General features: G+C 37.3%; 1 protein-coding gene across 10 annotated transcripts in view; it reads left to right on the top strand.

Moving 5' to 3' along the window:
• Positions 1-17024, top strand: part of LOC105198174 (protein phosphatase 1L) — a 269334-nt gene that overhangs the window by 113854 nt on the left and 138456 nt on the right. For 9 of the 10 annotated variants that reach the window (XM_039459005.1, XM_039459004.1, XM_039459006.1 and 6 more), the window contains one exon: positions 9142-9339. The exons of the other annotated variant lie outside the window; for it this stretch is intronic. In XM_039459005.1, the coding sequence (XP_039314939.1) occupies positions 9142-9339 (198 nt within the window). The remainder of the gene's footprint in view (positions 1-9141; positions 9340-17024) is intronic. 10 annotated transcript variants of the gene reach the window in all.

Genomic DNA, 17024 nt, shown 5'->3' with positions numbered 1-17024 from the left:
GGAGGTTTAAAACTGTGTGATTTGCAAGATAGAATAGGTCTTAAATAAGCATATACATTGTATTAATCTTAAGTTTATATATTTGATGATACATTTTACTATATACTGTTTGCAATTCGAGAATGAAAACCGTCATTACGTTTTTTTTATTTGTTTCTGAAAGTATGTGTTATTTTTCAAGGGGACGTGTTGGCAAGTAAAAAATATTATTTAAATTTAGCGTTAGAAGCCATGTTCCTTTTATATCGATTCACTATCGACCTACTTCGATTGTATCACCGACTACTCTCGTTTTCGTTTTCGGACTACACTTGCTCTCTCTCACTGTCATGTCAGCTAATAAAGGAGCTTACGGCGTACACGCACCGGCATAAATGGTGTCTCTCCGCGCTGACGCTCGACTGCCGTACACACGCGAGCTACGCGAGGCGCGCACGTACGTGTTTCGTGGCAGCGCAGCGGAGGTCGGGGTGCCGGCAGAAAGTAGTGGGGGGCGTTTCGATACCGCATCTTCCTCGCTCGACAATGGATCGAGAGAGAAGACACGGAATCGCGGCGCTCGACAGAAATGGTATCCCTTGCGCCTATACGGCTGGTATACGAGATACCGCGGTTCGTCGCGCGCTGTTGTAATTTTTAATTGCATAAAGAAATTTACTCGGATACGAATATTTGTTTGAAAAATAATGTTAATAGAATTACGATTTTTAATAATAAATTAAAATTATGTCATCACGGCAATATATTTTAGCTTTAATTTGTAGGACTATTACTTTACGTAGAGACATAATTTTAATTAATTAATGAATGTAAATCTCTTTACTTATTAAAATAATCTGTATTAGAAAATAATTTTAATTCGATTAATTTATAGATATGTTAACATTATCGGGCAAGCCAGTTTACTTTGTAATTGAGGTAAAACAATACTCGGAGAAGTGACAGACTTCTTTATATTTTGATGTTACAAATTACTGTACAAAATTTAAGAAAAATCAGACGTTCATTTTGCTCCTCTCTCAGAGTATTGTTTTACGCCAATTACAAAGTAAACTAGCTTGCCCGATAATGTCTATAAATTAATCAAATGGTTAATTTAATAATTCATTGTTTCATATATAAGCAACAATATAAAATCTTCTTGGAAGAATTTATAATCTTAAACTAACATAATTTGCTTAGATGAAGAAAATTTTTCTCTTCGTGTAAGTGCTGTATTGCCGTGATGACATAATTTTAATTTATTATTAAAAATCGTAATTCTATTAACATTATTTTTCAAACGAATATTCGTATCCGAGTAAATTTCTTTATACAATTAAAAATTACAACAGTGCGCGACGACCCGCGGTATCCCGTATACCGGCCGTATAGGCGCAAGGAATACCATTTCTGTCAGTTTCTCGAGCGCCGCGATTCCGTGTCTTCTCTCTCGATCCATTGTCGAGCGAGGAAGATGCGGTATCGAAACGCCCCCCACTACTTTCTGCCAGCACCCCAACCTCCGCCGCGCTGCCACGAAACACGTACGTGCGCGCCTCGCGTAGCTCGCATGTGTGCGGCAGCCGAGCGTCAGCGCGGAGAGACACCATTTATGCCGGTGCGTGTACATCGCTTTTATAACTTTTATTACTAAAATCTATCTCAGCCCCAAGAAATATAAATGAATTGTGGTGAATGGCTCACGTATCTTGTTGCGCTCCCGGCGGCCGGATGTGTTGTGGGGTGTTGGGCGATCGACTTATTGCGGAGCGCGTACGTGCCGCTCGGACTTCAGAGAAGAATTCCCGCTGCCCATCATTAGGCAGCCTAATTTATAGTATTGCTAATGACGTTATGGTCATTAGAATTGTGGGGTATTGGGTCCTCACAATGACCATACATGGTCATAACGGTGTCAACCGTGCGCTGATTAGGCTGCTCGCATGGTTGAAAATTCCGCAATCTTGAAACGAGAGCTCGTGGCATGATCGTTGCTAAGCGGATATGCAAGTTGATCGGAGTAGCTAATGGCGTTACAACAATATAATTGTTACAATAATGGCATTGTTCAAAAAAGTGTTCAAAACAGAAATAATTTTTGCATTATGCACAACGTATATAAGCCATTTTACCACATGCTGCATTTTGGTATATGTTTTTCTTCTTTAAAGTAGCAGTAATTAATTGGATTTTCAAACTTTTCAGGCCATTTTTTACTGTGTGCTCTCTCAAAACCTCTATCCCATTCTCATTCTTTTCTTATTTATTTTTCAACTCATTCACTGACACTGAAATAATGCTGGGTTTAAAAACGATATTCATCTATTCGATGTTTTGCTTTTAATAATTCTGTACGTGTAAAAAAATATCTTTCTTAAGTCAAAACTAGCATATTTAAAACGCGTAATTGAAAAATAAACATACAGAGAGAGAGAGAGAGAGAGAGAGAGAGACGTGTCCGATCAAGTTTGAACGTAAATACTGACTTATCAACCTGCACAGCGATCAGCCTTTATTTTCACGAAGATAGAATATCTATATTAAACTCGAGATTTTCCTCTTTTCTTCTTAAATCACATCACTTGTTACATTCACTGCAATCATTCTCTTGATCAAAAAATATTAACGCATTACTTTATACAAATCACTGTCGTCAATTATTTTTAATTGAGTCACTACTAATCACGTGTGAGAATTCATCAAAAAAAAGAAACACGTGTTTACACGACGAACACACAACACGTGTTTACAACAAAGAGGGTTAGGTTATATCTTTTTTGCTCTACGAGCGACTAGTTTTATTGTTGTACTGTAACACTGCGTGATTGATGTTTTAAAAGTCAGAACGCAGTAATTAAAAATTAAAAATATTGTCGCGCTTGTGATCGTGAATTCAAAGATTTTACGGTCATCCCGGACTAGCCTCCAAACTTTGCATTTGCGGCGCATTCACGTCTCGCAGCTGTCTTTTGTCTCAAACTTAGTCTTCCAGCCGTAAAAAACCGGGATGACCTTGAAATCTTCGAGTTCACGCGCAACACGCAAATGAAACAATATAAATAATTTTTTATCAATACATGTAATTTATTTAAAAAGATTGCAAATGCAACATTTTTAAAGAGTTATGAGTATTAAGGAGCAATAAAAAATTAATATAATTTATTTAAAAATATTGCAAATGTAATATTTTTAAATAAATTGTTGATTTTTCATTACTCATTTCTTATTAATTCTCGTTGAAAATTGTATGAAACATATCATACAATTTCCTTAAATATTTTATTCATTTTTTATTTATTAATACTTTGCAAATTGTGTAAGAAAATGTTCCACATATGTAATACTTGGTTGCCCTGAAAATGGCAGATTAATTGTTTATTTTATTTTTTTTCTCACAATAGATGTTTGAAGTGGCCGTCGTTCATTGCAATACAAGCTCTCATGCATCTCAATAAATTTTTCTGAGTTTTCTGTAGAATATTGTTGTCGATATCCCAAATAGCATAATGGAACTTGTCATTTAAATCTTCTAAATCTTTAATCAAGAAGCTTCCTGAAGATTCAGAAGATTAAAATGACAACCTCCATTATGCTATTTGGGACATCAACAATATATTTTACAAAAGATTCAGAAAAATTTATTGATAAGATGTGTAAAAACTTGTGTCGCAATGAACGGTGGCCATTTCGAACATCTATTGTGAGAAAAAAAAATGAAATAAGCAATTAGTCTGCCCTTTTTAGGAAACCAAATATTTCATACATAGAATATTTTAAAAAAATTTGCAATATCTTTAAATAAACTCGAAATAAAGATAGGCAATGAGAGTCCACGCGGTTGTTGGTGCGTATATATGGAACTAATTTATTCTAATATTTAGTATAGAAATTAACGAACGTTTTCACCCGATTTTGAGTCATCTTCAGCAAAAATACAAAATTAACGGAGAAAGCTCAACCTTATCACATGGCGAATGTAATAACTCTATCTTATTCAGGTGTTAATTCAAGTGATTACATTATATTTAATTGTGACAACAAGCATCAGTAAGAATATTGATTCTATGTAAGTTACAACAACTCGCCGTGCGAAAGAAGGAGATGCAAAGAATACAGTAGTTGATACTGGCATATGGTTGAAATTTAATGTATAAAAATCCAAATCTACAGTATTGCCCCAAGCGTCAATAGTTCCACAATTAATTTCACAACCTTTCTTTGAGCTTTGACCGCTCCGTCCAGTGACTCTGTCAAATCGGTACTGTTCAAGTTTTTTTGGTTGAGAAGTAACGGTAATTGTTCAAGTGGATGAAACGAATAAATATATGTCTAGGTATGGCGACTAGGTATATGATTAAGATTATAATCTGTCTAGGATACAAGCATAGGCATAGTGCAAAAATTCTGTGTCTGGTTGTCTATTGAGGTCATTCTCTTGGCGTTTAATACAACATTTTCGAAATTAAGCATTTTCCCAGGTATTGTTCTTTGTCAAGAATTGAGAGGGGATGGAGAGGAAAATGAGTTGACTTATTCAGAAACATAAGAAAATTTTGGATAAAAAAATTAAACCAATCAGCTATTTTTGAGAAATTAATTACGGTAACAACACAATTGCTTATCATAGAATTGCTCAAAATTACGACGATTGCTCTCCTGACACTCAAAGGGTTAAAATAGAAATAAGGGCCGATTTATTTAGGGCTAATAATTTTGATTTCTCACTAAACACTTTGAAAAACAAGTGGTTTATTAACCTGACCTCGTGCACGATTCCCCATGATATTCATTGCCTCTTACAACTGGAAATTTTTCTTTCATTACAAAATGTGGAGCAAGAGACTATTGAACTTATAAAAAAACATTGAAAGCAACAAATTTGCCCCTGAAGATCGATTGAACATTAGGAACCTCATGATTCTCATTATCAAAAGTCTTCATCACTAGGCACTTTTAAAGGACAACACGAGACTGGAAATTAATAGATTAGTCAAGTCATGCAAATCATTTGTTAAAGATAACCCAAACATCATTTTCACTTGTGCTGACAAAGGTAACATGACGGTAGCCTTGGATCGGAATAATTATATTAGCAAGATCATGGAAATGTTGCGTGATGAAAATACTTACACAGTTGTCAAAAAGGATCCAACTAACAAAATAATCAAAAATCTAAACATTCTGGTGTCAAGATGGAAGAAAAAAGAATTTATATGTTCGAACATGTACAAAAAATTGTATTGCAGCGACGGCATTTTACCGAGAGCCTATGTGCTTTCCAAAATTCACAAGTCAGGTTACCTCTTCAGATTAATTGTTTTATCTATTGACAGTCCACTGTATTTTTGGTTTTGTTTTTACATAAGCTAATCTCTACTATACCGAATACCTTTAGTCACATTGAAAACAGTTTTGAACTTATTAACAAATTGAGGAACACTGCTATTGATGCAGAAAAACACAAAGAACGATACTTGGGAAAACGCTCAAATTCGGAAATGTTGCATATTAAACGCCAAGAAAATGGCCTCAATAGACATGCAGACACAGAATTTTTGCATCATTGCTATGCTTGTATCCTAGATTGATTGTAATTTTAATCATATAATTGGTCGCCATACCTAGACATGTACTTATTCGTTTTATCTACTTGAACAATTACCATTACTTCTCACAACCGAAAAAAATTTGAACAGCATCGATCAATTTGCCATTACTTCTCACAACCAAGAAAACCTTACCGAACAGTACCGCTCTGACAGGATCATTGGACGGAGCGGTCGAAGCTCGAAAGAGGTTGTGAAATTAATTTCTATACACCGGAAACCTTGATCAGTATTGATCGGATTGTGTCAGTGAGTGGACTGTTGACGCTTGGGGCAACGTTGTAGATTTGAATTTTTATACATTGAATTTCAACCATATGCTAGTGTCAACTACTGTATTCTTTGCATTTCCTCCTTTTGCACAAGTTATTGTGACTTACATAGAATTCATATTCTTACTGATGCTTGTTGTCACAATTAAATATGGTGTAATCACTCGAATTAACACCTGAATAGGATGGAGTTATTACATTCGCCATGTGATAAGGTTGAGCTTTCTCCGTTAATTTTGCATTTTTGCAAAAAATGACCCAAAATTAAGTCAAAACGTTCCATTATTTTTTGTACTAGATAATAATGTTAGAATAAATTAGTTCTATATATACTCACCAACAACCGCATGGACACTTATTGTCTATTTTTATTTCAAGTTTAATATTCGTGAATCCTGTTAACTTTACTTTATCTTTAAATAAATTATATTAATTTTTTATTACTTCTTAATACACATAACTTTTTTAAAAATGTTGCATTTCAAATATTTTTAAATAAATTACATGTATTGATAAAAAGTTATTTATATTGTTTCGTCCACTTGTTGCGCATGTGAACGTGAACTCGAAGATTTCAAGGTCATCCCGGTTTTTGACGGCCGGAAGACTGAATTGGATATGAGATAAGAGACAGTCGCGAGACATAAACTCGCCGCGAATGCAACGTTTGGGAGCTCGTCCGGGATGACCGTGAAATCTTTGAATTAACGGTCACAGGTGCGACACACGGGCGCAACAATATTTTTAATTTTTAATTAACGCATTCTGACTTTTAAAATATTAACGACGTAGTGTTACCGCGAACAATAAAACTGCTCGTTCGTAAAGCAAAGAGGATGTAACTTCTTTGTAATAAACATGTGTCGTGTGTTCTCCTTGTAAACGCGTGTTTCTTTTTTTCACACGTGATTAGTAATGACTAATAGTAATTGACGTGGTGATTTGTATAAAGTGATGCGTTAGTATTTTTTGATCAAGAGAGTGATTGCAGTTAATATGACAAGTTATGTAATTTAAGAAGAAAAGAGAAAAATCTTGAGTTTAATATGAATATTCCATCTTTATGAAGATAAAAGCTAATTGCTATGCAGGATGATAAGTCAGTATTTACGTTCAAACTTGATCGGAGACGTCTCTCTCTCTCTCTCTCTCTCTCTTTCTTTGCATGTTTATTTTTTAATCACGCATTTTAAATATGCTACTTTTAACTTAAAAAGGACATCTTTTTACATGTACAAAAGTGTTAAAAGCAAGACGTCAAATAGTTGAATATCGTTTTTAAATCTAGCATTATTTCAGTGCCAGTGCGTAAGATAAGAATGGGATAGAGGTTTTGAAAAAACGGGAGAAAAGGAAAGGGGGGAGGAGGGAAAGCAGTGTTCGAGCTGTCAGCCGATCACCTCACGTAATCGCCCATATCGAACAATGAGTTGCGCCGGCCCTGTCTCTTCGCTATACACATACCCCGATTATTGGATAACTATTTCTTCTTATAATTTAAAAACCAGCAAGGAGTAGGCAAGAACTGTAAAATGCCAAATAAGATAAATTATAGCTTATTTGAAAGGGGGGGAACAAGTTTATTGAAAGTGTAAAAGGGTTGAATGAGCCTTACTTTTTAAGAAACTTGAATTTAAAGTTTAACATTTGGACGTTTGTATGTTAAGTACTGGAATCTTGAACTACTATCCAAGAGAGTGTCGAGGCTGAGAAGGCTAAGTGCTACATTTTTCCTTCTGTGGTTTTAATTTATAACATTTTATAAATTTATAACATCTTATAATTTATAACTTTTTATAATTTACAACGTCTTATAATTTATAATATTACAGAAACTCTCAAAGTGTATTATTTTTCGGAATAAATTTCCTTGTTAAGGCCTAATTATTAATCTTTATAAATAATTTTATTATAATAAGAAATTTATTAAATATTTTTATTAATTTTTTATTAATAAAAGTTGCTTAATTTTATTAGTATATGTAAGTACATTATTATTAATTAATTTAAAAAATACTAAAAATAATGCAATTGTAAAATATAATAGCATAAGGTTTAAAAAAAAATAAAATAAAATTTGAAGCTGTAGAGATTCGAACCTGGTCCGCCACAAAGGAAAAAATTTAACACTAGCACTTAGCCTTTCGAGCCACGATGCTCTCTTGGATAGTGGTTCAAGATTCCAGTATTTAACGTACAAACGTCCAAATGTTAAATTTTAATTGCAATTTTCTTAAAAAGTAAGGCCCATTCACGCTAACCTTTTTACACTTTTAATATACTTGTTCCCCCCTTTCGAAAAAGCTATAATTCATCTCATTTGGCATTTCACAGTTCTTGCCTTGTAAGTTTTGGACAAGTTTTTGATAAAAAACGAGTTGTTTCAGAATAACCTCAGAAATATGCCTCTTCATGGACATAAGGTTATCACTCTGTATGCCCATTGAATCCCATTGTGTTTACTTCGATTCATTCCGATTTGAAATAAATCGGAAAACATCCGATTCACTTTAGAAATTTTTGTTGCACAAATCCGGATAAAACCGATTCCAATTTTTACAATTGGTTCTAATCGGAATTTTTGCTATAAGATAAAAAATAAACCGAACAATAATCGTTTTAAAGTTGTATCTAATTTCATTGAAACTGACCTTATTAAACCTATGGATCACACCCGCGCACGCGTGCACACACACATACGCACACCCACACACCCACCCACCCACACACACAATTTATGAGTATATTTATTTCTAAAACAAATTTCCACAATGTACATGATTTCTTTACAATTTTGAGATTATTAAACATGAATCTTAACTCAAATTTTAAAATTGCACAGGAATTTTTTGAAAAATTCTAAAATTTATACAAAAATTATAATAAAAATTATTAATTAAAATAATAAATTAAATCAGTGTTCTTGAGATTTAAAAATTACACCAATATTTGTCAAAGGCTAAAAGAGCAGAGTTAGAATGTCCTAATATAAACAATCTTTCATAAACAAAAACGTTAAAATTTAAACGTTTTGACCATAAATGCGGTTATCTTTAGTAACAAATATATTTGTTTGTTTACTAAATTTGTTAAATTGTTTACCGAAAATAACTGTATTTATGCGATTAAAACGTTTACATTTTAATGCTTTTGTTAAAGATTGTTTATATCAGTAAAACGATTTAGCATTGCTCTGTTAACCTTTGACAGAAGTTATTTTGATTTTTTTTAATTATTGAATTTTTCTTTTTTTCTATGCTATGTGTTTCTTTTTTGTGCAGGTGTCCACGTTGAAATTTTTAGTTAATGATTCAGTGAATGTTGGAATAAAACTTAATTGGGAGTTGAAACAAGATTACATTGCAGCATACGCTGTGCAAGGGCATAGAGCTCGGATGGAGGATCGTTTTGTTGTGAACGAAGACATGAACAACACTGGAGTTTCCTTATTTGCAATATTTGACGGCCATGGTGGAGAGGTATTGATTAAGTTACTTACTTGTTATATCATTTTTTTAATATGTGATGCTACACCCTTACATCGTTTTTCCTGGGACAACCAACCGTCCTGCTGCCCGATCGAACAATCACCAAACAGCGCAACAGGCGCCTATGCGCCGATATTCATTTCATGCATTCGGTTTAAATAAGCAAATCGCTGCCACACAGTAAACTCCTCGCGCACTTACAGTACCGCCGAAATTCCTGACGCTGGCACGATTCGAGCACGTGACTCCAAACACGCGCACAAATGAACCGATCTCGGACCGCCAAGAATATTGGACTATGAGCAGGCCCAAACATTCCCGACACTCCGAAATGTTGACATAAAAGAGAATAGTCCCCTGTAAAAATCGCTTTTCTGATCCGGTCAGCCCAGCTGATTATTCCAGACCCAAAGTCAGATTTGAGTTAAAGTGCTCTCTTGCTTTAATCGAGTGCTCTCGATTTCTTGTCTCATATTCAACGCATGAGGTAAAGGGTAAATGTGTTTTCTTGCTTCTGTTGAGCGCTCTCAACTGCTAGCCCGAAATTTTGATTACCCGCATCCTGGTGACAACTGCAAGAAAACGGATTAGAGTGCTTTCTTGCCTCTACCGAGCAATCTCGATGCAGTTGTTGCAATTTCGCCACCGTGCTCCGAAAAACCCGATCTATCGGTGCACCGGGCACGGAAATTCCCGACGCAATGTTATAGCGGTTTCGACTGGGGCACATCGGTGTACCACCTTATCGGTGGCACACAAACTGGCCCCGACTATTTTTTCAGGTCCACTTTGTGGACACCCAATATGCATTTGTGAGGTGTATTGAGCCCAGACGAACACGCGGCACCATTGAGAGACTGCATTATTTGACTAGCCAAACACAAAAGCTGCACCGACACCTGAAATGTGCAACCGGTGTGCCCCAGCCGAACTCGCTATTAGATACCTGCCGCGTTTAAAGATTTGACGGCTTATTATCATGCGAGTTTGCGGAATCAAGAGGCGCGGTCGCTTTTTGCGCCAAGTGCACGCGAAGCAAAAGAGACGAGCCTTTTTTACGCGAGTCAGCAAATTCAAGCATAAAGAGATTAGATTAGATCTCAGTAACGGTTAAACCGAACAAGTTCTGAGTAGTCTCAAACGATAGCTTGGGGAAAATTGCATCATAAAAGTGTTTTTATTTTTCTCTTTTTGTGCCCTACATGCGAAGATATCGCTACGCAAAGTCCAAATTTCGACGTTTTACATGTAGGAGACGTCGTCATTATTGTCGTCGTCGCCCTCAGGAATTCTCCCTTTTACATTTTAGACACAGAGTGGCGCTGGTATACATTAATCAGCCGTATGCGACTTGCAATGTATCACGTGTTTAATGTATCACGTCGGTGAACCGCGCACCTAGTAGTGTGCGTGAGCGCTTGCCCGGCTTGCCGCTTGCTAGTTGCCTGTGCAACTTTGCACTGTCGACGTATGTTTTTTTTAAAGAACGGTGTTGATTGAATTAGCTTCACTTAATAATTACTGTTTTATTAAGCATTATAGAAAAAAATGGTTCAGGACTTTTTGACTCAGTTTTTAGCAAAAAATAACGTTATATGATTAGTGATCGCTTTTCAAGATACACCGTGTATATACAGGGTGGGCCATTTTAATTCATCCACGCAAATAACTCCGAAGGTATAGGTGATAGCGAAAAATAACTCTTACAAAAATTGTAGGGTTCAAAGGGGGCCAACCGTTGATGACCTTGAATTTGATCTTGAAGTCGATTTTCAAAGTCATTTTAAAAGATTAACAAGTGTTTTTTTAATGGAAACCCATATTTTTGATCCCGGATTTGGAAAGAGTACAAAATGTTGGACCATAGGGGACTTTTAGACGAAATGTGATTTTATTTTAGCACTACTTTTATCATTACCCAGGATCAACGACGTAGTTTTCTGTTTTCTTTGAGGTGCTTGATTAACGTGAGTTTTCTTGCCTCTCACGATTCGAGGTGCTTGATTAACGTAAGTTTCCTTACCTTTCACGGACGAGGTGTGTGTTTAATGGAAATCTGCTTTTGGACCAAATCTATAAATTTTATTCAAAAACGTTATCATTAACCTCAATATATGATTGAATCCTTTTTTAAAAATTGCGAATAGTTTTTAATAAGATAGTCCGTGGTATGTTACTGCATGCAATCCGAATTTGTTCAATCATATTTGCTTTTGTTGTTGGTTCTTGTTTATAAACAATATTTTTTAAATAACCCTAAAGAAAAAATCAGGTGAAATCAAATCAGGTAATTGTGGCAGCCAATGAACTGGTTTATTCCAATTCATCTTGCATTAAATCTGTTGTTCAGAAACATAATTACAATTTGTGCGCAATGAGCACCTGCCCCATCCAACTGTACCCACATATCTAACCTTGTCCGAAAGTCAACTTTATCGAGCAGGTCAAATAGTTCATCGCGCAACAACTGTAAAATGGTTTCCCCATTCACAGCATCCTCAAAAAAATAAGGACCGATGAGATAACCGTTGACAATTCCGCACCGTACATTCACATTTTAACGATGCTGATTATCTATTTTTTTATACCAATGAGGATTTACATCTGACCAGTAATGACAATTATGCTTATTCAGTTCTCCATTGTTTTTGAATGTTGCTTCATCTGAAAACATAACGTTATAAAAAAATTTTGGGTTATTTTTAAACATTTGTTCTACACATTGACAAAACAGCAGACGTACTTTCACATCTTCATCAGTGATAGCTTGAAAAATCACAAATCACGATTTAGTAATCCTAATTGTTGAATTAATAAGGAATATGGCTAATTACACTTCCATTGAAATTGTTGACATTTTACTTGTTCTTGACGAATGCCATAGAAATTCTCGCCAAGCTGCAATTTTATATTGTGAACAGTATGGGTATAGACGTTGCCCCAATCATAGAACAATTCGCGATATTGAACTGCGAGCTTGCCAAGATCGCATAAAACGTGACAAGTAAAAGATTAATTATGATAACGATGCACGATTGGCAACAGTTTTAGCAGCAGTTCACCTAAACTCACAAATTAGTAGTCGACAGATTTAAAGGCAAATTGGGATTCCTAGGAAAACTGCGCTAAGGCTGTTGAAGAATGCAAAGTACCATGCATATCACATGACTCAGGCTATCACTGATGAAAATATGAGAGTACGTCTGATGTTCTGTCAATGGGCAGAACAAATGTGTAAAAATAACCCAAAATTTTTTTATAGCACTATGTTTTCAGATGAAGGGATATTCAAAAACAATGGAGAACTGAATAGGCATAATTGTCATTACTGGTCAGATGTGAATTCTCATTGGTATAAAAAATAGATAATCAGCATCGTTGGAGTGTGAATGTACGGTGCGAAATTGTCAACGGTTATCTCATCGGTCCTTATTTTTTCGAGGATACTGTAAATGGGAAAACTATTTTACAGTTGTTGCGCAATGAATTATCTTACCTGCTCAATGATGTTGACCTTCGGACACGGTTAGATATGTAGGTACAGTTGGATGGGGCAGGTGCTTATCGCGCACAAATTGTAACTACGTTTCTGAACAACAAATTTAATGCAAGATAGATTGGATGGAATGGACCAGTTCATTGACTCCCATGATTGCCTAATTTGATTTCACCTGATTTTTTCTTTGGGGTTATTTAAAAAATGTTGTTTATAAACAAGAACCAACAACAAGAACAGATATAATTAAACAAATTTGGATTGTTTGTAGTAACATACCACGGGTTATCTTATTAAAAATTGTTCTCAATTTTCGAAAAAGAATTCAATTATGTATTGGGGTTAATGATAACGTTTTTGTACAAAATTTATAGATTTGGTCCAAAGCAGATTTTCATTGAACAAACACCCTGTCCGTGAAAGGTAAGGAAACTTACGTTAATCAAGCACCTCGAATCGTGAGAAGCAAGGGAACTCACGTTAATCAAGCACCTCAAATCGTGAGAGGCAAGGAGACTCACGTTAATTAAGCACCTCAAATCGTGAAAGGCAAATAGACTCACGTTAATTAAGCACCTCGAATTGTGAGAGGCAAGAGGATTCACATTAATCAAGCACCCCAAAGGGAATAGAAAATTACTACGTCTACGTCGATGTTCCTGGGTAATGCTAAAAGTAGTGCTAAAATGAAATCACTTGTTTTTGTCTAAACTTCCTCTACGGTCGACTTTTAGGCCTTAACACGGGTACAGATTTTTTATGCAAAATTTTGTGCTTGTGTAAGATTTTTCTCCTGCAAGATTTTGCCCGGTAAAACTTTTGTCCTGCTTGAATTTGTCCGAACGTCACGAGACGGCGGTGGCGCTCGAGCGCTCACCGCATTGGTCCTTCCGACCTAATTCTTTATGGGAAGGTACCGATAGCGCACAGTACTATTGCACACAGCCAATCACAGCGGCTGGTGCCTAGTGATATTCTTCTGTTCAAGCGCTATGAGTGGTTGTGAGTGGCTTGTGTGCAATAGTACTGTGCGCTATCGGTACCTTCCCATTCTTTATTGGCCACTGTTTGCGACACTAGCGCGCTCATACGGGCTACTTCGTCGACTAAGCTGGCGCGTTCCCGCGCATTCCTCTTTCAGCAACCGCCCGTGTGGTTCTCTGTACCACGTGTCCGTCCTGAAATAAAGTTGTAAAGTGAACTGAACGCTCAGTAAGTTTTCTTCCGAAGCCTTCCTGGATAAGAAGCTTCCTTCTTCCTACACAGGATTTCGGTCCTAGAACCCCCGTTCTACATTTGTAACAAAACGCTCCTTCACCTCGCGCGCACAGTCACTCCGCTCCGACCGCCCGAACACCGCGACAGCGAAAACCACGTGCGCGCACTCAGCTAATTTCTCGGCGCGATCACGCGGCAGCTCGCGCGCCGTCCGTGGCGTTCCGCAACGTTCCCACTCCGAGCCAGCCGATCAAGCGCGCTCGGATATATAAGCCGACAATGGGAACACCAAAGATAGATCTTCCTGGTCCACCGAACCGTCCTGATCGAGTATACTCGATCCGCTTCCGACTCCCTCGAGGACGAACATACTTGCCTCATTCCGCACCCTCGACGAGAATTCTCGTTGTCCTGAGCAGCCGAGCATCCTCGGCTAACTGTAAACTACCTTCGTATCAAACATCTTCACCTCAGCTAATTACGGCAAGTATCCTCGCCGAGTCCCACAGCCGAGCACACTCGGCTAATTACATCTTTGCCCGCAACGAGCATCCTCGTTGAGTCCTTAAGCTAGGCATTCCCGGCCAATCAGCTCCGTCTTCGAGCATTTCCAGGGAAGACTCGCTTCTCCGTAAATTTGTAAACCGAAATATCATCAGGGCATCTGCATCCTGACGATTTAATTGCCTCATTTGCACGAGGCGGTTTGGGCAAAGCGCGGAATCGCTACCGGCACACCGACCAATGCACGTCCGTCGCACCGACACCGCGTTCCGCGAATCACCGACCAGCCCGGACACTGTGTCCGTATAACTAAATCGTATTTCGTTCATTAATTTTGAGACCGTTGACTGATTCCATAAGATTTATGTAAGCGAAGCTCCGACTAGTTGCAATCACCAGTCGAGTTATCACGCCCGCTCGTTTTTGTTGCAAGCAGTCAACGGCACTTTATATTTTTTGTTTACTATGATTATATTTTCTGTTTAGTGTGATTATATCTCCCGTTTACTGCGATTATATTTTCCGTTTGCGACGGGCTACATTATTGTTGAGTTTATTTCGAGCTGTGCGTTGTGTTCTGTTTCCTTTAGTTAACGCTTTGGCTTCTCAAAGACGTTTTGTTATCTTGATTATTAAGAGCCAATCATAGTTCCATTCTTCTACGTTCATCCGTTACGAGGCATTTTTATTGCTAGTTAAATCATCTTATGTACTCATTTACGTTTCGAATAAACTTCCAATCTTTATTGTATCCGAGTGCAATTATTTAACCAAACCCGACAATCCGATGAGGTCATCCGCAATTCCTCGCTTTCCCAAACCGCCTGAAAATCATCAGCGTTACATGCTCTTTCCAAATCCGGGATCAAGAATACGGGTTTTCATTAAAAAAACACTTGTTAATCTTAAACTGACTTTGAAAATCGACTTCAAGGACAAGTTTAATGTCATCAACGGTTGGCCTCTTTTGATTTGCTATTACCTATACCTTTGGAGTTATTTGCGTGGATAAAAATGGCCCACATTGTATATACTGGGTGGGGGAAAAGTACCGGAACAGCAAAATATCTCGGAAACTATGCATTTTAGAAAAAAGTATTTCAGATAAAAGTTGTAGGTTTTTAAAAGATTTATTTACTAATATTATCAATTTGACCTTGGCTGGCGTCGCCAGATCAAAATCACATTAATTTTTTTAAATGATAAACATTTAAAATAAAACTATTTTTGCTTCCAGATTCTATTAGCTGGTGTCAAGATCTTTCCCAAATAAGAAAGTTTATTTTTGTTGAATACTTTCCGAATTGTCAGGCTTGAAAGCTACAGTGTATTGCAACTGTCAAGCGTCATAATTCGGAAAGTACCTAATGAAAAATAACTTCTGATTGAAATTTATAGAATTACAATGATATCACACATAACACCAAAAACACCCATTTTGCCATTTTTGTGAGGCGAGGAAAAGCGGTGAGGGGGGGGGCAAAAAAATTTTTAATGCAATGTGGGTTCGTATAAGATTTTGTTTGAAAGGATTTTGTGAGACGAGAACAACGCGATGTTGCCGAGGTCACTACAATTTTTTTCGTAGAGTTATGATCATTTAAACATTAAGATTTTGCAGTAGTATAGGGTCCACGACGAGAATGTGAGAAAGACGGGAAAAATCCTTTCAAACAAACCCTCACATGACCCCACATTGCATTTAGGATTCTTTTCGCCCCCCCCCCCGCCCAATTTTTCCCGCGCCCCCCTAAGGATAATGGATGTTTTTGTATTATGTGTAGATTGTTGTGATACCATTGTAACCCTATAAATTTCAATTAGACCTTATTTTTCATTAAATACTTTCCGAGTTATGACGCTTGGAAGTTACAGTACATTGTTTCAAGCCTTACAATTCGGAAAGTTCTCAACAAAAATAAACTTTCTTGTAGCGTTTTGGAAAAATCTTGACACCAGCTATTAGATTCTGGAATCAAATATAGGGTGTTTTTTATTATAAAAAGTTAATGTGATTTTGATCTGACCTTGGCGATGCAATTCAAGGTCAAACTGATAGTATTAGTAAATAGATCTTTTGAAATCCTACAACTTTTATCTGAAACACTTTTTTCTAAAATACTTAGTTTTCAAGATATTTTGCTGTTCCGGTACTTTTCCTTTACCGTGTGTGTGCGTGCGTGCGTGCGTGCGTGCGTGCGTGCGTGCGTGCGTGCGTGCGTGCGTGCGTGCGTGCGTGCGTGCGTGCGTGCGTGCGTGCGTGCGTGCGTGCGTGCGTGCGTGCGTGCGTGCGTGCGTGCGTGCGTGCGTGCGTGCGTGCGTGCGTGCGTGCGTGCGTGCGTGCGTGCGTGCGTGCGTGCGTGCGTGCGTGCGTGCGTGCGTGCGTGCGTGCGTGCGTGCGTGCGTGCGTGCGTGCGTGCGTGCGTGCGTGCGTGCGTGCGTGCGTGCGTGCGTGCGT

This window comes from Solenopsis invicta, chromosome 16 (assembly GCF_016802725.1).
Source record: "Solenopsis invicta isolate M01_SB chromosome 16, UNIL_Sinv_3.0, whole genome shotgun sequence".
Lineage (NCBI taxonomy): Eukaryota > Metazoa > Arthropoda > Insecta > Hymenoptera > Formicidae > Solenopsis > Solenopsis invicta.
The sequence above is the reverse complement of the archived record's forward strand: the minus strand, read 5'-3'. Positions and strand labels throughout refer to the sequence as shown.